At 35.9% G+C, this 18,668-nt stretch overlaps 4 protein-coding genes across 4 annotated transcripts; all 4 read left to right on the plus strand.

The window, feature by feature from the left end:
* The first annotated feature begins 1,020 nt into the window (after positions 1-1,020).
* On the plus strand, positions 1,021-1,765 carry LOC111791239 (uncharacterized). The gene has a single exon (XM_023672502.2). The coding sequence runs from the start codon at positions 1,069-1,071 to the stop codon at positions 1,426-1,428; it is 360 nt and encodes a 119-aa protein (XP_023528270.1). The 5' UTR covers positions 1,021-1,068; the 3' UTR covers positions 1,429-1,765.
* A 952-nt stretch (positions 1,766-2,717) lies between these two features.
* On the plus strand, positions 2,718-4,434 carry LOC111789716 (translationally-controlled tumor protein homolog). The gene is made up of 5 exons (XM_023670386.2): positions 2,718-2,872; positions 3,408-3,481; positions 3,580-3,708; positions 3,800-3,957; positions 4,129-4,434. Exons 1-5 carry the CDS (start codon positions 2,845-2,847, stop codon positions 4,244-4,246), a joined length of 507 nt encoding a protein of 168 aa, XP_023526154.1. The 5' UTR covers positions 2,718-2,844; the 3' UTR covers positions 4,247-4,434.
* A 748-nt stretch (positions 4,435-5,182) lies between these two features.
* LOC111791196 (uncharacterized) lies at positions 5,183-7,473 on the plus strand. Its single transcript, XM_023672447.2, has 5 exons — positions 5,183-5,525; positions 5,608-5,714; positions 5,791-5,938; positions 6,154-6,348; positions 7,050-7,473. The coding sequence occupies exons 1-5, from the start codon at positions 5,328-5,330 to the stop codon at positions 7,284-7,286; spliced, it is 885 nt and encodes a 294-aa protein (XP_023528215.2). The 5' UTR covers positions 5,183-5,327; the 3' UTR covers positions 7,287-7,473.
* Positions 7,474-8,508: 1,035 nt separating this feature from the next.
* On the plus strand, positions 8,509-18,596 carry OVA2 (tRNA synthetase class I (I, L, M and V) family protein). The gene is made up of 22 exons (XM_023672107.2): positions 8,509-8,666; positions 9,736-9,934; positions 10,076-10,230; positions 10,313-10,414; positions 10,726-10,795; positions 10,909-11,021; positions 11,263-11,331; positions 11,439-11,546; positions 11,980-12,130; positions 12,353-12,584; positions 12,849-13,135; positions 13,275-13,411; positions 13,764-13,911; positions 14,045-14,176; positions 14,479-14,607; positions 15,131-15,258; positions 15,351-15,515; positions 15,712-15,837; positions 16,445-16,518; positions 16,773-17,022; positions 17,160-17,339; positions 18,147-18,596. Exons 1-22 carry the CDS (start codon positions 8,562-8,564, stop codon positions 18,384-18,386), a joined length of 3,300 nt encoding a protein of 1,099 aa, XP_023527875.2. The 5' UTR covers positions 8,509-8,561; the 3' UTR covers positions 18,387-18,596.
* Positions 18,597-18,668: the final 72 nt, after the last annotated feature.

Genomic DNA, 18,668 nt, shown 5'->3' on the forward strand with positions numbered 1-18,668 from the left:
GGGGATGAATTGTGAGATCTCACATCGATTGGAGAAGAGAACGAGTGCCAATAAGGACGTTGGGCCTTGAAGGAAGAGGTGGATTGTGAGATCCCACCTCGGTTGGATAGGGGAACGAACCATTCTTTATTAGGGTAAGTTTAGGCCGTTACATAAAAGATCTTAACATCATCCAATTGAATCACACCACGATTCACATTTGACATATTAGATGCAATCTTAATTGTCAGGATCTCTCGTAAACATCCAAAGCATAGCGTACGACTCATAATAATAAAAATACTACACAAATTACCATCATGGCAGGTGAGGTTTGAGGACCCATAGTCTTGTTCAATGAGCCAATCAGCTCAAATTCATTTAAAAAAAAAAAAAAAAAAAAAAAAAAAAAAAAAAAAAAAAAGAGCAATTAGGAGTAATTTGAAGAAAAATAGAGGGGCAAAATGGGAACGTAGCAAAATAGAGGATTGCGTGTAGAATTAAATTACATTATTGTCCTTCTATTAAAAACTGGTTTCAAAAGTCGTGAAATTTCAACCCCACACCCCATATATAATAACTTTATATTTGTTTTTATTTATTTTAATTATATATTTTAATATTAAAATAAGCCTAGCTTTTTCATATATAATTATTGTCCCATAAACCTTTAAATTTTCATATTTTCAATAATAATTAAATTTGAATATTTATTTATTTATTTATTTCAACCTTAATTTCAAATATTGACTAACTTTATTTATTTTTTTCAAAGAACAATGCAAACCCACAAAACCCTACCTGTTTCCATTTAAAAGATTTATTCTTTTTAGAAAATTCATCTTAAAATATAAATTGTTTTTATCATCTTTCAATTTTTAATATTACATAAATATTGATTATAATAAGTTTAAAATTACTTTTAAGGAGACAAATTTTAAATAAAGTATAAATAAAATGGAAATAAAAATTACTTTATATTAATATTTAAATTTTTAATTTTGAAAAATGTAAAATTTATTGGTTTTTGTTCCGTCTCTGATATTAAATTCAAACCAGAATCAAGAAACGGAGTGAAAGTGGAGGGAAATGATAGAAGAACGGCAAGGCGGAGCTCCACACGGCGTTATACTGGCGGTGGTCGTCGCCACCGTCATTCTCGTCCCTTTCTTCCTCGGCGACCACGGCGAGGCCATCACCGAAGCCATTTCCGACCTCCTCAGTCCCTTCGGCCTCCTCCTCCTCCCTATCCTCCTCCTTCTTACCATTCAGTTTCTCTCCTCCGATCGCGGCTCCGTCGTCTCCGCCATCTTCTCCACCAGCGAACCCGACTCCATCCACCGCGTCACTGGCTCCCCCGTCGGCGTTGCTCTCTTCCTCCTCCTCATTCTGTTTCTCCTCTATAACCGGATTTCCATCTTCGGCGGCGACGATGATTCCGGCGACTGAAATCGGTTGTTAGATCTGTCTCTTCCGCTACTCCTTGAACTTTTTTATTTTCCTTTGCCGGAATTTTTTCTTGTACTGTGTAAATGTATGCCGCCTGAAAAACAGGGCACGGCGGAATGGAATGTGAAATCTCGATTTCTTGCTTTGCCCTAGTTTCTTAACTTCTGGGTTTCAGGCCATTTTTGTTCAGTTATTTATTTTACTGTCGGCGCCATCGGCGGTGGCGAATCCTCCTTCTCCTTCTCCTCCTGCTGCCGACGCCGGCGGCGCCGGCGCCGGCGTCTGTAAGAAAATTGAAGTTGTGTGGGGGCTGTTTATACAGATATTTATTTGTTCTTGTCCTGCTTCTTGCAGAATCACCGAAATTATTTTAATATTTTAAAAATTATGTAAAAAGAATTAATTTTTTTTCTTTCTTATTTATTTTGTTTTTAATTTTTAAAAAAAAATATAAAAAAAGTATTATTTTATAATTTTATTTCTAAAATATATATTAAAAACTTATTTTAATTTAAAATATTAGAGATAATGAAAAAACAAATAATAATAATAATAATTATTATTATTATCAAATATGTTAATAAAAATCAATAAATTTTATTGGTTTTTATTTATTCAAAAATGTCATCCAATAGAATCTAAACTATAAGAATGACATTTTAATAATTTTTTAATCTTAATTTTATCATAGTAAAAATTATTTAATTTATTCTCAATAAAATAATAAAATAAGTTTTTTCTTTTTTAATTTTGTTAAAGATATATCATAAATAATAAAATAAAAATTAACTGATTAATTAAAAGTTAATATAAGCAAATATTTACTAAAAGATTCTGAAAATAAAATCAAATCTTATTTAACCAATAAATTAAAAAAATATATATTATCCAAAAGAATAGTAGAGAATGAAAAAAAAAATTATCAAATATGTTAAATCAATAAATTTTATTGGATTTTTTATCTTAATTTTATTATCATAAAAATTATTTAATTTATTTTCAATAAAATAATAAAATAAGTTTTTTCTTTTCTAACTTTGTTAAAGATATATCATAAATAATTAAAATTTTATAATATTAAAAAAAATAAAAATGATTAATTAAGGGTTAATGTAAGGAAATTTTCACCCAACTCTGACAAAAAATCAAATCTTATTTAACTAATAAAATTTAAAAAATGTTATCGAAAAAATATATATGTTTAAGGAGGTAAAATATATTAAATAAATTTTTTAAAAAAATCAAATATTAAAAAGGAAAAGATAAAAAGAATAAAATAAGAATTTAAATAAAATTATATTTCTTGGTTTTTGAAGGACTGCCCTATAAATTGATTAAACCCTCTTCATCTCTTGATTGCCGTACTCCCTCACCTCATAAATTTTCAAGAGGGATCCGGGAATCTACTCTGCAACCATGTTGGTTTACACCGATCTTCTCTCCGGTAATGATATTATGAGTTTTCGATTATTTATGTTTTTGTTTAGTATCTGTATTTTTGTATAGGATATGGATTTTGAGCTGTTAGGGTTTTCTGTTGTTATTTTGGATTTGTGATTTATATGGATTGTTTGAATATCGTTTGGATCTGGTACATAATTTAGAGTAATTGATTTTGGTTTAACTGATACCAATTTGATTCATACCATAAAAGATTTTACAAATATGCGTAATAGCCTTTTGATTAGCTGTTGGGGAGAGAGCTCTCTGCGGATTGAAGTAGTATATTTCTCATAATCGATTGTGTTCTAGAGTATTTGATGTTATTGGTGTAAAATTTTTGGACTCTCTTCTTTCCATTTATGTGAAGGATTTGTTTAAATTCCTTTTGATTAGCTGTTGGAGAGAGCTCTCTGCGGATTGAAGACGTATATTTTTCATAATCGATTGTGTTCTAGAGTATTTGATGTTTTTGGCATAAAATTTTTGGACTCTGTTCTTTTAATTTGTGTGAAGGATTTGTTTAAATTTTATATCAGGTGATGAGCTTCTCTCGGATTCGTTTCCATACAAAGAAATCGAGAATGGAATGATCTGGGAAGTCGATGGAAAGGTTAGCTATTTTCGTTTAATGTAATTTTTTTTCACTAAGAACAATTTTTTTTGTGTTAATGGTACCAAGTTTTTAGTTTCTTACACAATTTATTGCAGTGGGTCGTTCAAGGAGCAGTTGATGTGGACATCGGTGCCAACCCTTCTGCTGAAGGTGCTGGCGAGGATGAAGGTGTTGATGATCAGGCAGTGAAGGTCGTCGACATTGTCGATACCTTCAGGCTTCAGGTAGGCATGCCTCCTCCTTAAGAAGGTTCAAGGATTATGCAAACATTCAAGCAGAATTTATTTATTTATTTATTTCAATTTGGGTTTCCAGGAGCAACCTCCCTTGGACAAGAAGTTGTTCATTGCATACATCAAGAAATACATCAAATTGGTGACACCTAAACTGGAAGGGGAGAAACAAGAGGCATTCAAGAAGAACATTGAGGGAGCAACCAAATATCTCCTTGCAAAGCTCAAGGACTTGCAATTGTAAGTATTTCAGTAGTTGTCTATGTGTTCTTGGTTTATGCCAACCAAATCTTCTAACCTGTTGTGGTCAATTTGGTTCGCGTTTTTGTATCACTAGAACGATACCTAACATACAATATGCGTTTTTGTATCACTAGAACGATACCTAACATACAATATGTTGTTTTGCAGCTTCGTCGGGGAGAGTATGCATGACGATAGCTCTATGGTATTTGCATACTACAAGGAAGGAGCCACTGACCCAACATTTTTATACCTCGCCCCAGGTTTAAAGGAAGTCAAGTGCTGAAAAAAACTAAAGTTCATAGCAGAATGCTTCATATAGCATTGTTAGTTTCTACTATTTTTGCCTGTTCTCATGACATTTGAATTTGAATGGTTTGGGCTGTTTTCTTTTTTGTTTTGGTTTAGTTTGGGTTTCTTTGTTTTGACTGAGAGCTTTTGTCCTGGTGAATGCGAAAGTTTACTCTATTTATATGCCCAAGAATCTCTACTTTTATCGTATCAACTGCTCGTTATTATTCGTCCGTTCTTCGATTTGATAACCCAAAATGGTTCTCTCAAGGTCACCGAGCAATTCTTGTGAAGAAACTCTAATGAAATTTGCTCCAAATTGCCATTTGGAGTTCGAATCTTGTTTAGAGTTTCTTCACAAGAATTGCTCGGTGACCTTGAGAGAACTATTATGGGTTTACAAATCACTCATTTTCATAACAAAATCGAGGAAGAACCGAGTACGATTTTTGGATTATTCTAGGAAGCTAAAGTTGATTCGGACAACGAACGTTCTAAGCAATGGTTAAATCTATCAACAATACAAAGTGGCTATTGTTGTTTTTTTTTTTTCAAGTTAAATTAACATTTTTATTAATACTATTTTTACATTAAAGTGTTTTTAAAATTTGGATTTGTACAATGAAAGTGTTTTTTAAATTTATTTTACAAATGGAAAAAAAAAAAACAGTAAAAATATTTTTTTGCTACATTTTTTAAATATTGTTTTTCAATAAAATAAAAATAAAAGTAATAACCGATTTCTTTACCTCCAAAACTCGAAAAGTAATTTTTTTTTATTATTCGCTTTCCATTTTGTTTCATATTATTTTTTTTCCTAAAAAAGTGTGGTAAAAACGACGGCGTTTCACATTGAAGCCAACGCGCTGGTTTCATGGCGCCTAATTACCCAAATTCAGCGAACGAGCCGTTATAGAAAGAACATCAACGTCTCTTTCAATGGCGACATTCAAATTTCAAATCTCTGAAACCTAATAAGGCAACAAGACAACCAACAGCCTTAAATTTCCACTTTCTTCAATTTCAAGCACAGATACTCTTCATTTCTCATCTCTGCAATTCTTCTCATTCTCGCTATGGCCATGGCTCTCAGATCCATTGATAATGTTCCGCTGGTTACGCCAAAAATGCCGAAGAAACAAACCAATGTGGCGGCGGATCCAATCCAGAAGCGAAACGATGAGAATCAGAATCCGGTTCCTCCTCCTGCAGACGCCGCCATTGATTATGTTTCTTCTGAGAATCTGAAGCCCTTGACGAACCCTAATTCTAATGTACTCGTCATTTTCCGTTTCTTTTTGCATTTCTTGCTTGTTTTCAGATCTGATCTTCGTTTTTGTTTCGTTGTTGTGTTAGGATTTCATTGAAGGATTGGATTCGAAAGATTGGGTGAAGGTCTGCGAATCGCTCAATAATGCTAGGCGTCTCGCGCTATTTCACTCGGATCTCTTGCTGTCCTCGTTGTAAGTAGAATATTCTCTGTTTGTGGATTGGGATGGTGAAATTCTGGCGATTAATTTTCTTCCGATTGCATTACAGAGAGAAAATTATAGCGGTGCTGATTAAGTCGATGAAAAACCCTAGAAGTGCTTTAATCAAGACCTCAATCATGGCTTCGTCTGACATTTTTAACTCGTTTGGCGATCGGTTGCTCGACGCATCCACTAGCAATGCATTTGATCAATTGGTGAGAGCTTGCAATTGAATTTCCTCGAACCATTTTCTTTTTGTGATCAATATCTGAATAGGAAGTTCAATGATATCTGTTCCTAAACAATCAATTTTGCACTGGAAGATTGAACCCTAAACCCTAAACTATCAATTTTGTGGAAGATTAGAGGGAAATGTTGGATGAACAAGTTCTGATTGAGAGACTGATTATATGTGATTTTGGTTGCTCAGCTGCTTCAATTACTTCTCAAAGCTTCTCAAGACAAAAAGTTTGTGTGTGAAGAAGCAGACAAGGCACTGAAAGCTCTAGTGCAATCCACGACTCCTCTGCCTCTGCTCCAGAAACTTCGCCCATATGTTTCCCATTCCAACCACAGAGTCAGAGCCAAAGCCGCCATTCCAATCTCTGATTGTGTGTCTAAGATGGTAAAAACTGATGACAAATTACTTCTTTACTACTTCTTTACTTCGGTTAGATCTCACGTCGGTTGGAGAAGAAAATGAAACATTCTTTATAAGAGTGTGGAAACTTCTCCCTCGCAACAATGTTTTAAAAATCTTGAGGAGAAGTCCGAAAGAAAAAACTCAAATAGGACAGTATCTTCTAGCTGTGGACTTGGATTGTTACAAATAGTATCAGTGCCAGATACCGGCAGGTGTGTCAACGAAGACGCTGGACCCGAAAGAGGGGTGGATTGTAAGATCTCACATTGATTGGAGAGGAGAACGAAATATTCTTTATAAGGGTGTGGAAACCTCTCTCTCGCAGAAGTTTTTAAAAAGCTAGAATAGAAGTCCGAAAAGGAAAGCCTAAAAAGGACAATATCTGCTAGCCGGTGGGCTTAGGCGGTTACAAATTGGATTAAAGCTAGACACCGGGCAGTGTACCAGTGAGCGCGCTGGACCCCAAAAAGGGATGGATTGTGAGATCTTACATTGGTTGAAGAGGAGAACGAAACAATTCTTTTATAAGAGTGTGAAGATCTCTCCCTAGCAGACGCATTTCAAAAATCTTGAAAGAAAGTCCGAAAGGAAAAGGCCAAAGAGGACAATATCTACTAGTGGTGAGCGGTGAGCTTGGACGGATGCATTCTAACATGGGTGGGTTGCGATTTTTTCTTCTGCAGGGTCTGGAAGAAATGAAGCAACATGGGATTGTTCCATTGCTTCAGATGGCCGCAGATTTGTTGAACGATAGGCTACCTGAGGCAAGGGAAGCAGCTCGGTGTATTGTGATGGGAATGTTCAAAGCATTGACAGAGAATGAAGAACAGAAACAGGAAGCTTGGCAAAGCTTTTGCCAAGCTAATCTGTCGCCCATTCATGCTCAGTCCTTGCTCAAAGTTGCTACCTCCTCTCAGTAGCAAGCAAATATTGTGAAAGAGAGAGCTCTAGGAGTAAGGTTCTTCTTACCAATTAGTTCTTGTTCTCTTCTTTCCCTTCACCTTTGTTGGTGTGGAAGAAAGGCTGAAGACAATAAACAAGCTCTCTTATAAGCACATTTACCTGAGTAAAATATAAATAAAATTTTGTTATTAATTTTTCCGAATAGTTTTGTGGACAACCGACATTCACGGTACTATGATATTGTCCACGGACTTTAACTTTAGTCTTCCAAAAACCCTCGTGCCAATAGAGAAGGTATCTCTCACTTATTATAGTCTATCATCGGGGCCTCCCCTTGAATATATAACCACTTATATGGACGAACTCATTTACCAATTCGATAGATCTCTATTATGATTATTTTGATGCCCACGACTTTTTTTATCAACACTCGAGGATTCTACCGACTTGGGTAAGTTAGGGGGGCATGACTCTGAGATCAATAGTTTGGAACAACAGACCTGCAAAATATAAACGAGATTTGAGCTTCAAATTTGTTGGTCAATGATATTTGTCTGAATCAATTAAACTATACTTAAGTTTGCACTAAGTCATGAGTTGGGTCGATCATGGTTCAACTTCATGTCGTACAGGGATTTTATGCTCTTATCCTTCTTTAAGTGAGTTGGGTCATCAGTTGGCTTGCTTCACCGGTCTGGCTTATCGGCTGATAATGACTAAAACAGAGTCAGAGAGGTTATGACTTTTCAATGGAAGTTTAGCTCGTGCTGCCCGTGACATGAGTGATCGTTGACCCTGCCCCTGATTTTCTTATTTCTATTTCTGACATAGAATTCGACTTTTTGTTACATCTGTCGAGGCCCATAAAGATAGTGATTCGTAGTGATTCGTTGATGTTAATAATAAATTTGGAACTAAAATAAAATCATAAAACAAAAATTGTTCATAAAAGTATTTTTTTTTTCTTTTTAGAATAATTATTCAACTAAAAAAACCATCTTTTTATTAATAAAATTTAAATTAATTACACTGAAATTATAACGACAATGGAAGCTTTTAAAAAAAAAAAAAAAAAAAAAGAAAATATTATAAATATACTGCAAAATAAAATTTATAGATTAAATTATTAAAAATATATAAAATGACATTTATTTAATATTATGATGCGTTATTTTTCAAAATATTTAAAGGTTAAATTTCCAAAGGAATAAAATGCGTTAGTTTTACAAAAATCCCGCATTAGTTTCCTCTCTCATACTTCCTATCGCCCCGAGGATGAAGAGGCTCTGCAAATGAATGGAGTCAATATGCCGCTGTATGCGTCCTTTGCCGCCGGCTCTTCCGCATTGAAGTGCAAAGGAGCCACCAAATCTCTCATTCAAACGTCTTCTTATTCAGTACAATTTCTCTCTTCTCCTCTTTTATCTCTCTGTTTACGCCTGTCTTGTTGAATTATGAAGCAGTCTACTTCGATGATTCAAGAACGATTCCTTCTTTGTTTACATTTCTTTGTGTTATTCTGTCGTTTTTTTTCTGATAAAAGAATGTCTTATGGAGTTAATTTGATTACTTCATACCCTTCTTGTTGAGTTCAGAGAGTGTAGTGGTTAAATTGCTTATGTTTGTTCAGTGCGTTTGTATTGGAAATTGTTTGGAGTGCGTTTTTTTTGTGTTTGAATTGTTGCTCCTTCTATTGGGTTGTCTTCTAATACCACGTTTCAATGTTCATAACGATTCAATTTTGATACGCTATTGACATTTGATTCTGCAGACTTGTTCTTGTGTCTTGGTAAATTCAATCTCGTGAAAGAACATTGGGGGTGTATTCTTTTTCTTATTATTTTTATAAATCGCTTAACCTAAGACCTAAAGTGTGAGATCCACATCGGTTGGGGAGGAGAACGAAACATTCTTTACAAGGGTGCGGAAACCTCTCCCTAGTAGACACGTTTTAAAAACCTTGAGGGGAAGTCCAAAGAGGACAATATCTGCCAAGCAGTGGGTTTGGGCCATTACAAATGGTATCAGAGCCAGACACCGGGTGGTGAGTCAACAAGGACGCTAGGCCCTTAAGGGGGGTCCCACATCGATTGAGGAAAGGAACGAGTGCCAACGATAACGCTAGCCTTGAAGGGGGGTGGATTGTGAAATTCCACATCAGTGAGAACGAAACATTTTTTATAATGGTGTAGAAACCTTGAGGGGAAGTCCAAAAAGAAAATCCAAAGAGGACAATATCTGCTAGTTGTGGGTTTGGACCGTTACATAAAGCGAAAATACCACATAATGATGCTTTTCTTTTTGGTTGGAAAGAAAAAAAAATCAAAATTTATTTTAGGAGGTACTTCTAGTGTTCAGTTAAGGAAAATGGTGTTTGCCCTTAACGATCAAATCATCTGTGACCGTTATTCTTGAATGTGAATTGCTGGTGCTTGATGTCAATGTACTCGTGTTTCATATTTCCAGGTATTATCACAAAGAATTTCTGCATCACTTGGGAGGAGAAGTTATATTCCTTCATTTCGTTTTAGAGGAAGCTCTTCGGCAAAAGTATTTACGTTCTTGAGCGTCACACGTTACTCTACTTATTTAAATGATGAATTCCTACCTTCCTCAAAGAGAAGGGCTAGAGGGCCCGTTATGGCAGCAAAGAAAGCATCTAAAGGTGCATAGTCTTGGCAATTATGTATTACATTTCCCTTCAAATCTATGCTTTTGATTTTTATGAATTACATGACTTCTTGAATGAGTTTTTGCATTTTTTCAATGAAGTTTCTGATTTCTTGGATTGCTTGAGTTTGTTTAGAGACAAATGAAGGAGATGGAAAATACAAGCATACTGTTGATCTGCCAAAGACTACATTTGGCATGAGAGCAAATTCTACGGTTAGGGAGCCAGAAATTCAGAAAATATGGGATGACCATCAAGTGTTCAATCGAGTTGTTGAAAGAAATACTGGAGTATGTTCTTCGGTCTTCTTGGGATATCGTCCTTCTTTTGTCCACCATCCAAAATAACTTATTTGCCGACATCTGGTCTCAGGAAAACTTCATTCTTCACGATGGTCCTCCATATGCCAATGGTGATCTTCACATGGGCCATGCTTTGAATAAGATTTTGAAGGATATAATTAACCGTTACAAGGTTAGTTTCTTATTCTTAGCCACACTTCATTAAATCAGACAACATGCCAGAAAAAAAAAAGCTGGAACATGTTTATAATGTATGTCTGTATCCCTAGTAATTATTTTTAACACCTCATACTGAAGTTCTATTGAGATTCAGTTTCGGTTACTGTTGACTTGGAGTTTATATACAAACGGTGTCTAATTTTAACTCGTGATCCCTCCGCCGTGTAATAGCTACTTAGTTTTTGGAAGAACAAACTCCTTGCTTTCCATTTTAAAAGTTTCTAACTAGTATTTCTTTTTCCTTTTATTTTCTTCTCTTAACAGCTTCTTCAAAACTATAAAGTTCGTTTTGTGCCTGGCTGGGACTGCCATGGGCTACCAATTGAGTTAAAAGGCAAGTATCTTTTAAAGTAGTTAACCTCCGTGATAAGCTTTTACTGAGGGGTAACGTCTTAGGTCTCTAGGGACAAAGGTAAGGAAACTTAACTGTAATCTTGAGCTATTCAGTTCTGCAGTCATTGGACAAAGAAGCCAGGAAAGATCTTACCCCAATTAAGTTGCGAGATAAGGCTGCCAAGTTCGCTAAAGCTACGGTGAAAGCTCAGATGGCATCATTTAAGGCAATTTCCTCATCACCTCAACTTTATTTATTTCAATGCTTAATATTTCTTTCGTCATGTTAAAGTGATTAATCTTATGTGATAATTTGAGTTCATGTCAACAGTATGTCTATGCAAGCATGTTCATATTTGATGCTTTCTGAGTAGTGGGTTTAGTTTGTCGTGGGAGTTACTCTTCATAGAAAATTTCATGACTCTCTTCTTTTAAATTTCTCAAAGTATGCTGTTCAATTTTTTGCAGCGCTATGGAGTATGGGCAGATTGGAACAATCCGTACCTAACTCTCAGTCCTGAATATGAAGCTGCCCAGGTAACTATTGCATGCATTCTAATGTTCTACTTTCTATGTGCTTCCTTTAAGCACTTTGTTGCAGAATTGAATTCAATAGTTTTGTGTTTGTATTGTTTTTATGTTAGATTGAGGTGTTTGGTCAAATGGCCATTCAAGGATATATTTTTAGAGGGAGAAAGCCAGTTCACTGGAGTCCCTCATCACGAACTGCTCTTGCCGAGGCTGAATTGGAGGTAAATCAACTGTTGAAGCATGAGAAATTAGATAAACTTATTACGGCTGTGGGAGGAAGGTTTAGGGTTCTTGATTTTAGTGTCTTGTTGAGAATGGAAACTGTTGTATTCAGCGCTTAGATTGGCTGTTTCTTTTTCTTCACCGCCCACTCCCCGGTCCCTCCAATCTAGTCTATTCTACTCCATTTAGAGTGTCTGAAACACCTAATCATCTAGGTTTGCTTGTTTGTTTTTTTTTTTTTCTTAAATAAAAAAAGTTAAACATGGTTTTGTCTAAGAAACCTATTACTCTTAAAACATTAAATCATTCTGATTCATTTCCCATGGTGAGCTTTGTCTCTAATTTATATCTCATGCGGCTTCCTATCATTTGCTCAAATTTGACATTATCTTTTTTTTTCCCCTGCACTACCTATTTGATAACTGCATTCAGTACCCTGAGGGGCATACTTCAAGAAGCATATATGCTATTTTTAGATTGGTCAAGGAAGGTCCATCTTCAGGCGGCATGCTACAAGAATTTCTTCCAGACTTGTGCTTGGCCATATGGACTACAACTCCCTGGACTATTCCAGCCAATGCTGGTGAGTTCTTGTTTGTGTTACCGTGGGAGCAATGTGGTAGTAGATTTATTCCTGTATGTTTCCCAGTTATATTATTATTATTACAGTGGGAGCAAGTGTCCGGGCCGGCTCGCGTGCACCTTGGTTACTCTCATGGGACAATTTCATGATTCTACTACACTTGAGCAATCTATCTTTACGTTGTATACATTCAAACTTTTTCTCTCACTGTTCTGTGATTAGCGGTTGCTGTCAATGCCAAGCTTCACTATGCCATAGTTGAACTGCTGGCACCGTCAGAAGATGTCTCTTTTTTGTCTGGAAATAAAAAGAAAAGACCTGGGAATATTCTGAATGAGGAAAATAGGCCTTTCCTTGTTGTAGCATCAGACCTGGTGCCAACTTTGGAAGCAAAATGGGGTGTGAAGCTTGTTGTGAAGAAAAAATTGTTGGGTTCAGAACTTGAAAACTGCAGGTTTCATTTCTTTCCCTAAACAATGAGAAGGAACAGTGAAAATGAGAGTTTCTTATCAAGTGAATTTTCTCCCTAAAAAAACTTGTAGGTTTCAGATTCAATTAGAAGAAATCTAGAAATGTGGTAAATAAACACGGTAAAGAAATTGTAAGTAAACAAACGCAATTTTCAAAAATCAAATGGTAATTAAATTTGGCCTTAATTATTTACCTTATTAATTTGATTTCATTGTCTACTAAGCATCAAATCTATTGTTTTCTTCAGATATATCCACCCAATTGATAAGAGGGAGTGCCAAGTTGTTATCGGAGGAGATTACATTACAACTGAGACAGGAACTGGGTTGGTCCATACGGCTCCTGGACATGGTCAGGAGGATTATGCGACTGGTTTGAAGTATGGACTCCCCCTAATATCTCCTGTAGATGATGATGGAAAATTCACCGAAGAAGCTGGGCTATTCAGCGGGCTTGATGTACTTGGGGATGGCAATACGGCTGTTGTCAAATATTTGGATGATCATTTCTCACTTATTTTGGAAGAATCGTACGGTAAGGCGTTCACCTTCCCCCCCAAGAAAAAAGGACAAACCCTACTCTCTTCCTACAAGGAGGAGCAAAAATGATGATTCTAATCCTTTTCTGGGTTCTTAATATTTATTTGGTTTCAACATGTCATCTCTTCATACAGAGCATAAATATCCATATGATTGGCGAACAAAGAAACCAACAATTTTTAGGGCAACTGAGCAATGGTTTGCATCAGTGGAGGGATTTCGCCAGGCTGCTATGGATGCTATTGGTGAAGTAAAGTGGATACCTCCTCAGGTATTGATGTTCGAATGGCATTGTTGTTTACTCCTAGTGCTTGATTCAAATATTTACCTCTTTTGTTAACAAAAAAATTTGATTTGGTTTTTCCCTTTGTTTAACATTTAAATATTTACCTCATGATTCCCAAATTTGTTTAACATTTAAATCACCATTTCAATGATGGTTGGTATATTAATGTGTGTTGTACTTTTGAATAGGAAGCTCTTTTTTGCATTGTTTCTGTTTCTTCCTAACCTAATGCACATCTAACTGGTGCCCCTGTTCAATAATCAACCATTAAATAAAGCCATACTGCTTTTTAAGCTATCTGATCACTAATGCCTCGTGAGAATGGACTACTGTCCAGGCTGAAAATAGAATCTCTGCAATGACCTCGAGCCGCTCTGATTGGTGCATATCTCGGCAAAGAACGTGGGGTGTCCCAATACCAGTCTTTTATCATGTGCAGACCAAAGAACCTCTTATGAATGACGACACTGTAAACCACATCAAGTGTAAGATTTACAGCGACTTATTATTACTCTCAATTTCCTTTCCTAAACTACGTTATTACTTTTAACAGATCTATAATGTAATGGCTTTGCGCATTTTCATGAAGTTTGATACTTCTTATTGTTTGTTTGGCAGCAATAATAGCCAAAAAGGGTAGTGATGCTTGGTGGTATATGACAGTAGAGGATCTTCTTCCTGATAAATACCGAGAAATTGCATCTGAATATGAAAAGGGAACTGATACAATGGATGTATGGTTTGATTCAGGTATTATAATGTTCCGTTAATGAAATTACTAAATTTAAATGTTTCTAACAAACAATCCGAACACTAATGTTTCTTCTGAGAATTTTCCTGCTTAATTCACAACAATTTTGTTGGTGAAGTCGGTGGCATTTTTTACTGCTTAATTCACAACAATTTTGTTGGTGAAGTCGGTGGCATTTTTTAAGCCACTGAAGAAGAAATGCTCCAGCAGTTATCAGTTGGATCTTTCTACTCAAAAGTCATACATATGCTGTTAATTTGATATCGAACTCGATTGTAAATTTCCACTCTCCTTATTTCAGGCTCCTCTTGGGCAGCAGTATTAGGGACACGAGATGGTTTTAGTTTTCCTGCTGATTTGTACCTTGAAGGTACAGACCAGCATCGTGGCTGGTTCCAAAGTTCTTTGTTGACAAGCATTGCCACAAAAGGTGATGTAATTAAAATTGTGAACGTCTTCTTTTTTCTTGGAAAAGTTAATGCTGCTCTATACTTTTTATAGAAGTAATTTAGAAATTTCTTTGAATAATTAAGAAATAGGGAATGCAAACGTAACTCATTTTATCCCCCCCTTTTTCTAAACAAGAAACTTCTTCTCCTAATAAATGAAAAAAAATACCTAACAACAAATATAAAGATGGAGATAGCCATGAAAATAATAAACATTCCATTATCTTTGCCTGAAAGACTTAGAGAGCTTGCAAATGCCCACACTAAGAATAAGACTCCACCAAACACGAGAAACCAATAGCTACTTCAAACCTTGTAAAGAAAATTGTGAGCCAACCATCAACCATCTATTTAACTTTCAAAACCAATCGCAAGGGAGCTGCTACATGGTCAATTGCTGTTATATAAATGTAATTCTATTTCTTTCAACGTGTATGCATAACGGAATCAAATCTATGTTGGAGCTAATCCGATGTACAAAATTTTGGACTTTCTTTGGAACAGGGAAGGCTCCATATTCCAGTGTCATTACTCACGGATTTGTTTTGGATGAGAAGGGTCTGAAAATGAGCAAATCTTTGGGTAATGTAGTTGATCCCAAGTCTGTGATTGAAGGAGGAAAGAATCAAAAGGTTCAAAGTGTTCTACTTTCATATCTGGTTTCCTCATTAAAAGTGGCTAGACTAAATCCCTTGGATGCTTTGTTATTGTTTGTATCTGGCAGGAAGCCCCAGGCTATGGAGCAGATGTCCTGCGCCTTTGGGTTTCCAGTGTGGACTACACCGGTGATGTGATGATCGGTTCTCAAGTTCTCCGTCAAATGTCAGATATTTATAGGAAGCTACGAGGAACATTAAGGTTCCTTCTAGGAAATCTGCATGATTGGACAGTAAGTTCATTTTAATCATTTATGTTTTCCTTAGCTTATGTCTTGTAGGAGAGAGAGAGAGAGAGAGAACTTGTGGTGCATTCTTTTGTTTTGTTTTTTTCTCTCCCCTTCCTGGAATCAGCTTTTAGATTAGCAACTTTTTCTCCTCCTTTTTCTTCATGTAGATACATAATAATAATCTCGTTTGTATTGACAGGAGGAAAATGCTGTACAATATCAGGATCTTCCAAGGATTGACCAGCATGCATTGTTTCAGCTTGAAAATATCATTAACAACATCAGAGAAAGCTATGAAAGCTATCAGTTCTTTAAGATCTTTCAGGTGACTTTTCTTCTGATGGTCTTATTATTTTATTCATTGAATTTGAATTATTATCAGCGTAATCTGGTGTCAAGGGCTGTGAGAATAACTCAAAATGGCCACGCTTTGGAAATAAACCAACAGTATTGCAAGATTGTATTAACTTTAAAACCAATCTATTCATAAAGCTCTGCCTCCTAGTTGCTGTAACTTTGTGGATGAACTGAATTCTTCTCCCCATATTTGAGCTTACATTTAATAATTCTTACGGATATCCTGGAAAAGTATCATCCAACGGATGCTTAGATTCAGCCTTTGCCTCCCAAAGGCTTGATTTATATTCAAGGTCTCTTCCAGCTTATCAATGACATTAATTGCATGATCGACGTGACTGTGAGGACTTATACGTCCAAATATTGACATGATTCTGTAAGGGCTTTTAAGTTGGGAAAGCCACCCAACAAAATGTCCAAAAACAACGTTGAATTATGACTTATTGCTTCATTATAAATGGTGTAAAAGTTTTGTGGTCTTCTGAAATCTACTTTGCTTTCTAGAGCTAAGAACGAATCCTGGGTAATTTGTATATTTGGTGGTAATTTGACCATGGAACTTTTCACATTTTCAGATCATACAACGGTTCGTAATTGTTGATCTATCAAATTTCTACTTTGACGTTGCTAAAGATCGATTATATGTGGGGTAAGTTTTCTCGTATCTTAAAAGCCGACTCTCTACCTTTCAGTAGGTTCTTAAAACTTGTTACATGTTGATGCTTTCCTTGTGAAGTCATCATAAGTTTTGACTTTTTATTGTTCATGGTCATGGAAACCAATTGGTTCTCCATCAAATTTAAATCTATTAAGTTGATTACAAGAATCCCTTTTATCTTATTTAATCCTTATGCAAAGGGCTCTTTTCTTTAAGCAAAATGCTAATTTTGTTGGCAATTTCAGGGGATCCACGAGTTTTACTAGGAGAAGTTGTCAAACAGTTCTAGCAGCACATATCGTTTCCATAGCAAGAATAATTGCTCCAATATTGCCTCATTTGGCTGAGGATGTGTGGCAGAATTTACCCTTCCAATATACAAACGACGATGGTTCTGCTGCAAAATTTGTCTTTGAATCAAGGTGGCCAAGTTTAAATAAGACTAGACTTTCTCTTCCAAGAGAAGAAGTTGACTTCTGGGCAAATATTCTTGAGGTATTTAATGTCTTTACAATTACAGAAGTTCTGATAACAACTTATAAACAAGGTTTACTGTCGACGAATATGAACTAAACTAAATTATTGAAACTCGGATCTGAGAAGATTCGCTAACCATTTAGCACTTTGATCAGCTAAGAACCGAGGTGAATAAAGTCCTCGAGGTTGCTCGAACTGGGAAATTGATTGGTTCAAGCTTAGAGGCTAAAGTTCATCTACATGCCTCAGGAGATGGTCTGGCTACTAAGTTGTGTGAAATGTGTGAATCCAACCATGACGCAGACACTTTGCAAAGAATATTTATTACATCTCAGGTAATCCTAACAGGGTTTTTCTTTTACAAAGGCATAACCTATAGCTTATTGGGTATAGTGTTTTAAGTGCCATGATTCATTGTTCCATTGCCTCAAGTCGAAGGACGTGCGTATTAGTGTATATCGCTATCATGTTGTCTTACTTATGCTTTTCTACTTTTCTTGGAAAATGAAGGAAAGATGTTGTCAAGGCTACATTCTTCCTCGATCCATGAAAGTACATATTGTAGTTTCTTGTTATGGAAATCTTGTTTAGATCGAAACCCAAGCCTTTGATTTGGTGATTGTTGGGAGTCAAAGTTCTTTGGTTTCAACGGATAAATAAGAAGGAAAGATGGAGCCAGGGCTAAGTTCTTCCTCGATCTATGAAAGTACATATTAGTTATGGAAATCTTGTTTAGATTGAAACCCAAGCCTTCGATTTGATTGGTTTCAATGGATAAATAAGAAGGAAGGATTGAGTTAGGGCTACGTTCTTCCTTGATCCATGAAAGTACATATTGTAGTTTCTTGTTATGGAAATCTTGTTTAGATCAAAACCAAAGCCTTTGCCTTGGTGATTGTTGGGAATCAAAGTTCTTTGGATTCAATGGATAAATAAGAAGGAAAGATGGAGTCGGGGCTAAGCTCTTTCTCGATCTATGAAAGTACATATTAGGTATATGGTAATCTTGTTTAGATCGAAACCCAAGCCTTTGACTTGGTGATTGTTCCGATTTTGAATAGTTAGTAATGTGATCCAGTTTTCATAATCATCAGCTTTAGGACAACATTTTGATACTCGTGTTTTGGAAATGGCATACACAGGTTGAGGTTCATCGAGCCATAGAGAATGAGCTGACAGAGAACACACCATACACTGGAGAGTGTCTCATTGAAGGCAGCAAAGTTTGGATTGGTGTGTCTCGTGCTGAAGGTTCCAAGTGTGAAAGATGTTGGAACTTTTCGTCACGAGTTGGGTCGTTCCCGGAACATCCAACTCTCTGCAAGCGGTGTTTCGATGTCGTTGCTGGCTACCCAGAACCAGCTATGGCGGCAGTCAGCTGAGACTCCTGAAGTTGAAGGGTGTCTCCATTTTTGAGATGGTGTTGTATATTATTTTCCATTAAATTTCATTGATGACATTAATTATGATGCATTTTTTAGTAGGCTCAGACTTAGATTATGCAGCTGAGCTGAAAAGTTTGATAGATTTGCAGCTGAAGAATTGAGCAAAGCCTGAACGAATAATTATTTTTTAAAGAACATTTTATTTTAGTCTTTGTTCATGTTATGGCAAAGCTGTAAATTTAATATTTGGACATGAACCTCAATATAAATTAAATATAT

Source organism: Cucurbita pepo, chromosome 3 (genome assembly GCF_057944985.1).
Source record: "Cucurbita pepo subsp. pepo isolate OVF chromosome 3, ASM5794498v1, whole genome shotgun sequence".
In the NCBI taxonomy this organism is placed as follows: Eukaryota; Viridiplantae; Streptophyta; class Magnoliopsida; order Cucurbitales; family Cucurbitaceae; genus Cucurbita; species Cucurbita pepo.

What these genes read in the sequence shown, in the direction of transcription:
- LOC111791239 (XM_023672502.2), top strand. Translation starts at nt 1,069, where the DNA reads ATGATAGAAGAACGGCAAGGCGGAGCTCCACACGGCGTTATACTGGCG.
- LOC111789716 (XM_023670386.2), top strand. Translation starts at nt 2,845, where the DNA reads ATGTTGGTTTACACCGATCTTCTCTCCG. An exon ending in TTACACCGATCTTCTCTCCG is followed by an intron (nt 2,873 to 3,407) that starts GTAATGATATTA and finishes ATTTTATATCAG; the next exon opens with GTGATGAGCTTCTCTCGGAT. An exon ending in TCTGGGAAGTCGATGGAAAG is followed by an intron (nt 3,482 to 3,579) that starts GTTAGCTATTTT and finishes AATTTATTGCAG; the next exon opens with TGGGTCGTTCAAGGAGCAGT.
- LOC111791196 (XM_023672447.2), top strand. Translation starts at nt 5,328, where the DNA reads ATGGCCATGGCTCTCAGATCCATTGATAATGTTCCGCTGGTTACGCCA. An exon ending in TGACGAACCCTAATTCTAAT is followed by an intron (nt 5,526 to 5,607) that starts GTACTCGTCATT and finishes TTGTTGTGTTAG; the next exon opens with GATTTCATTGAAGGATTGGA. An exon ending in CTGATTGTGTGTCTAAGATG is followed by an intron (nt 6,349 to 7,049) that starts GTAAAAACTGAT and finishes TTTCTTCTGCAG; the next exon opens with GGTCTGGAAGAAATGAAGCA.
- OVA2 (XM_023672107.2), top strand. Translation starts at nt 8,562, where the DNA reads ATGAATGGAGTCAATATGCCGCTGTATGCGTCCTTTGCCGCCGGCTCT. An exon ending in TTGCCGAGGCTGAATTGGAG is followed by an intron (nt 11,547 to 11,979) that starts GTAAATCAACTG and finishes AACTGCATTCAG; the next exon opens with TACCCTGAGGGGCATACTTC. An exon ending in TAAAGTGGATACCTCCTCAG is followed by an intron (nt 13,412 to 13,763) that starts GTATTGATGTTC and finishes ACTACTGTCCAG; the next exon opens with GCTGAAAATAGAATCTCTGC.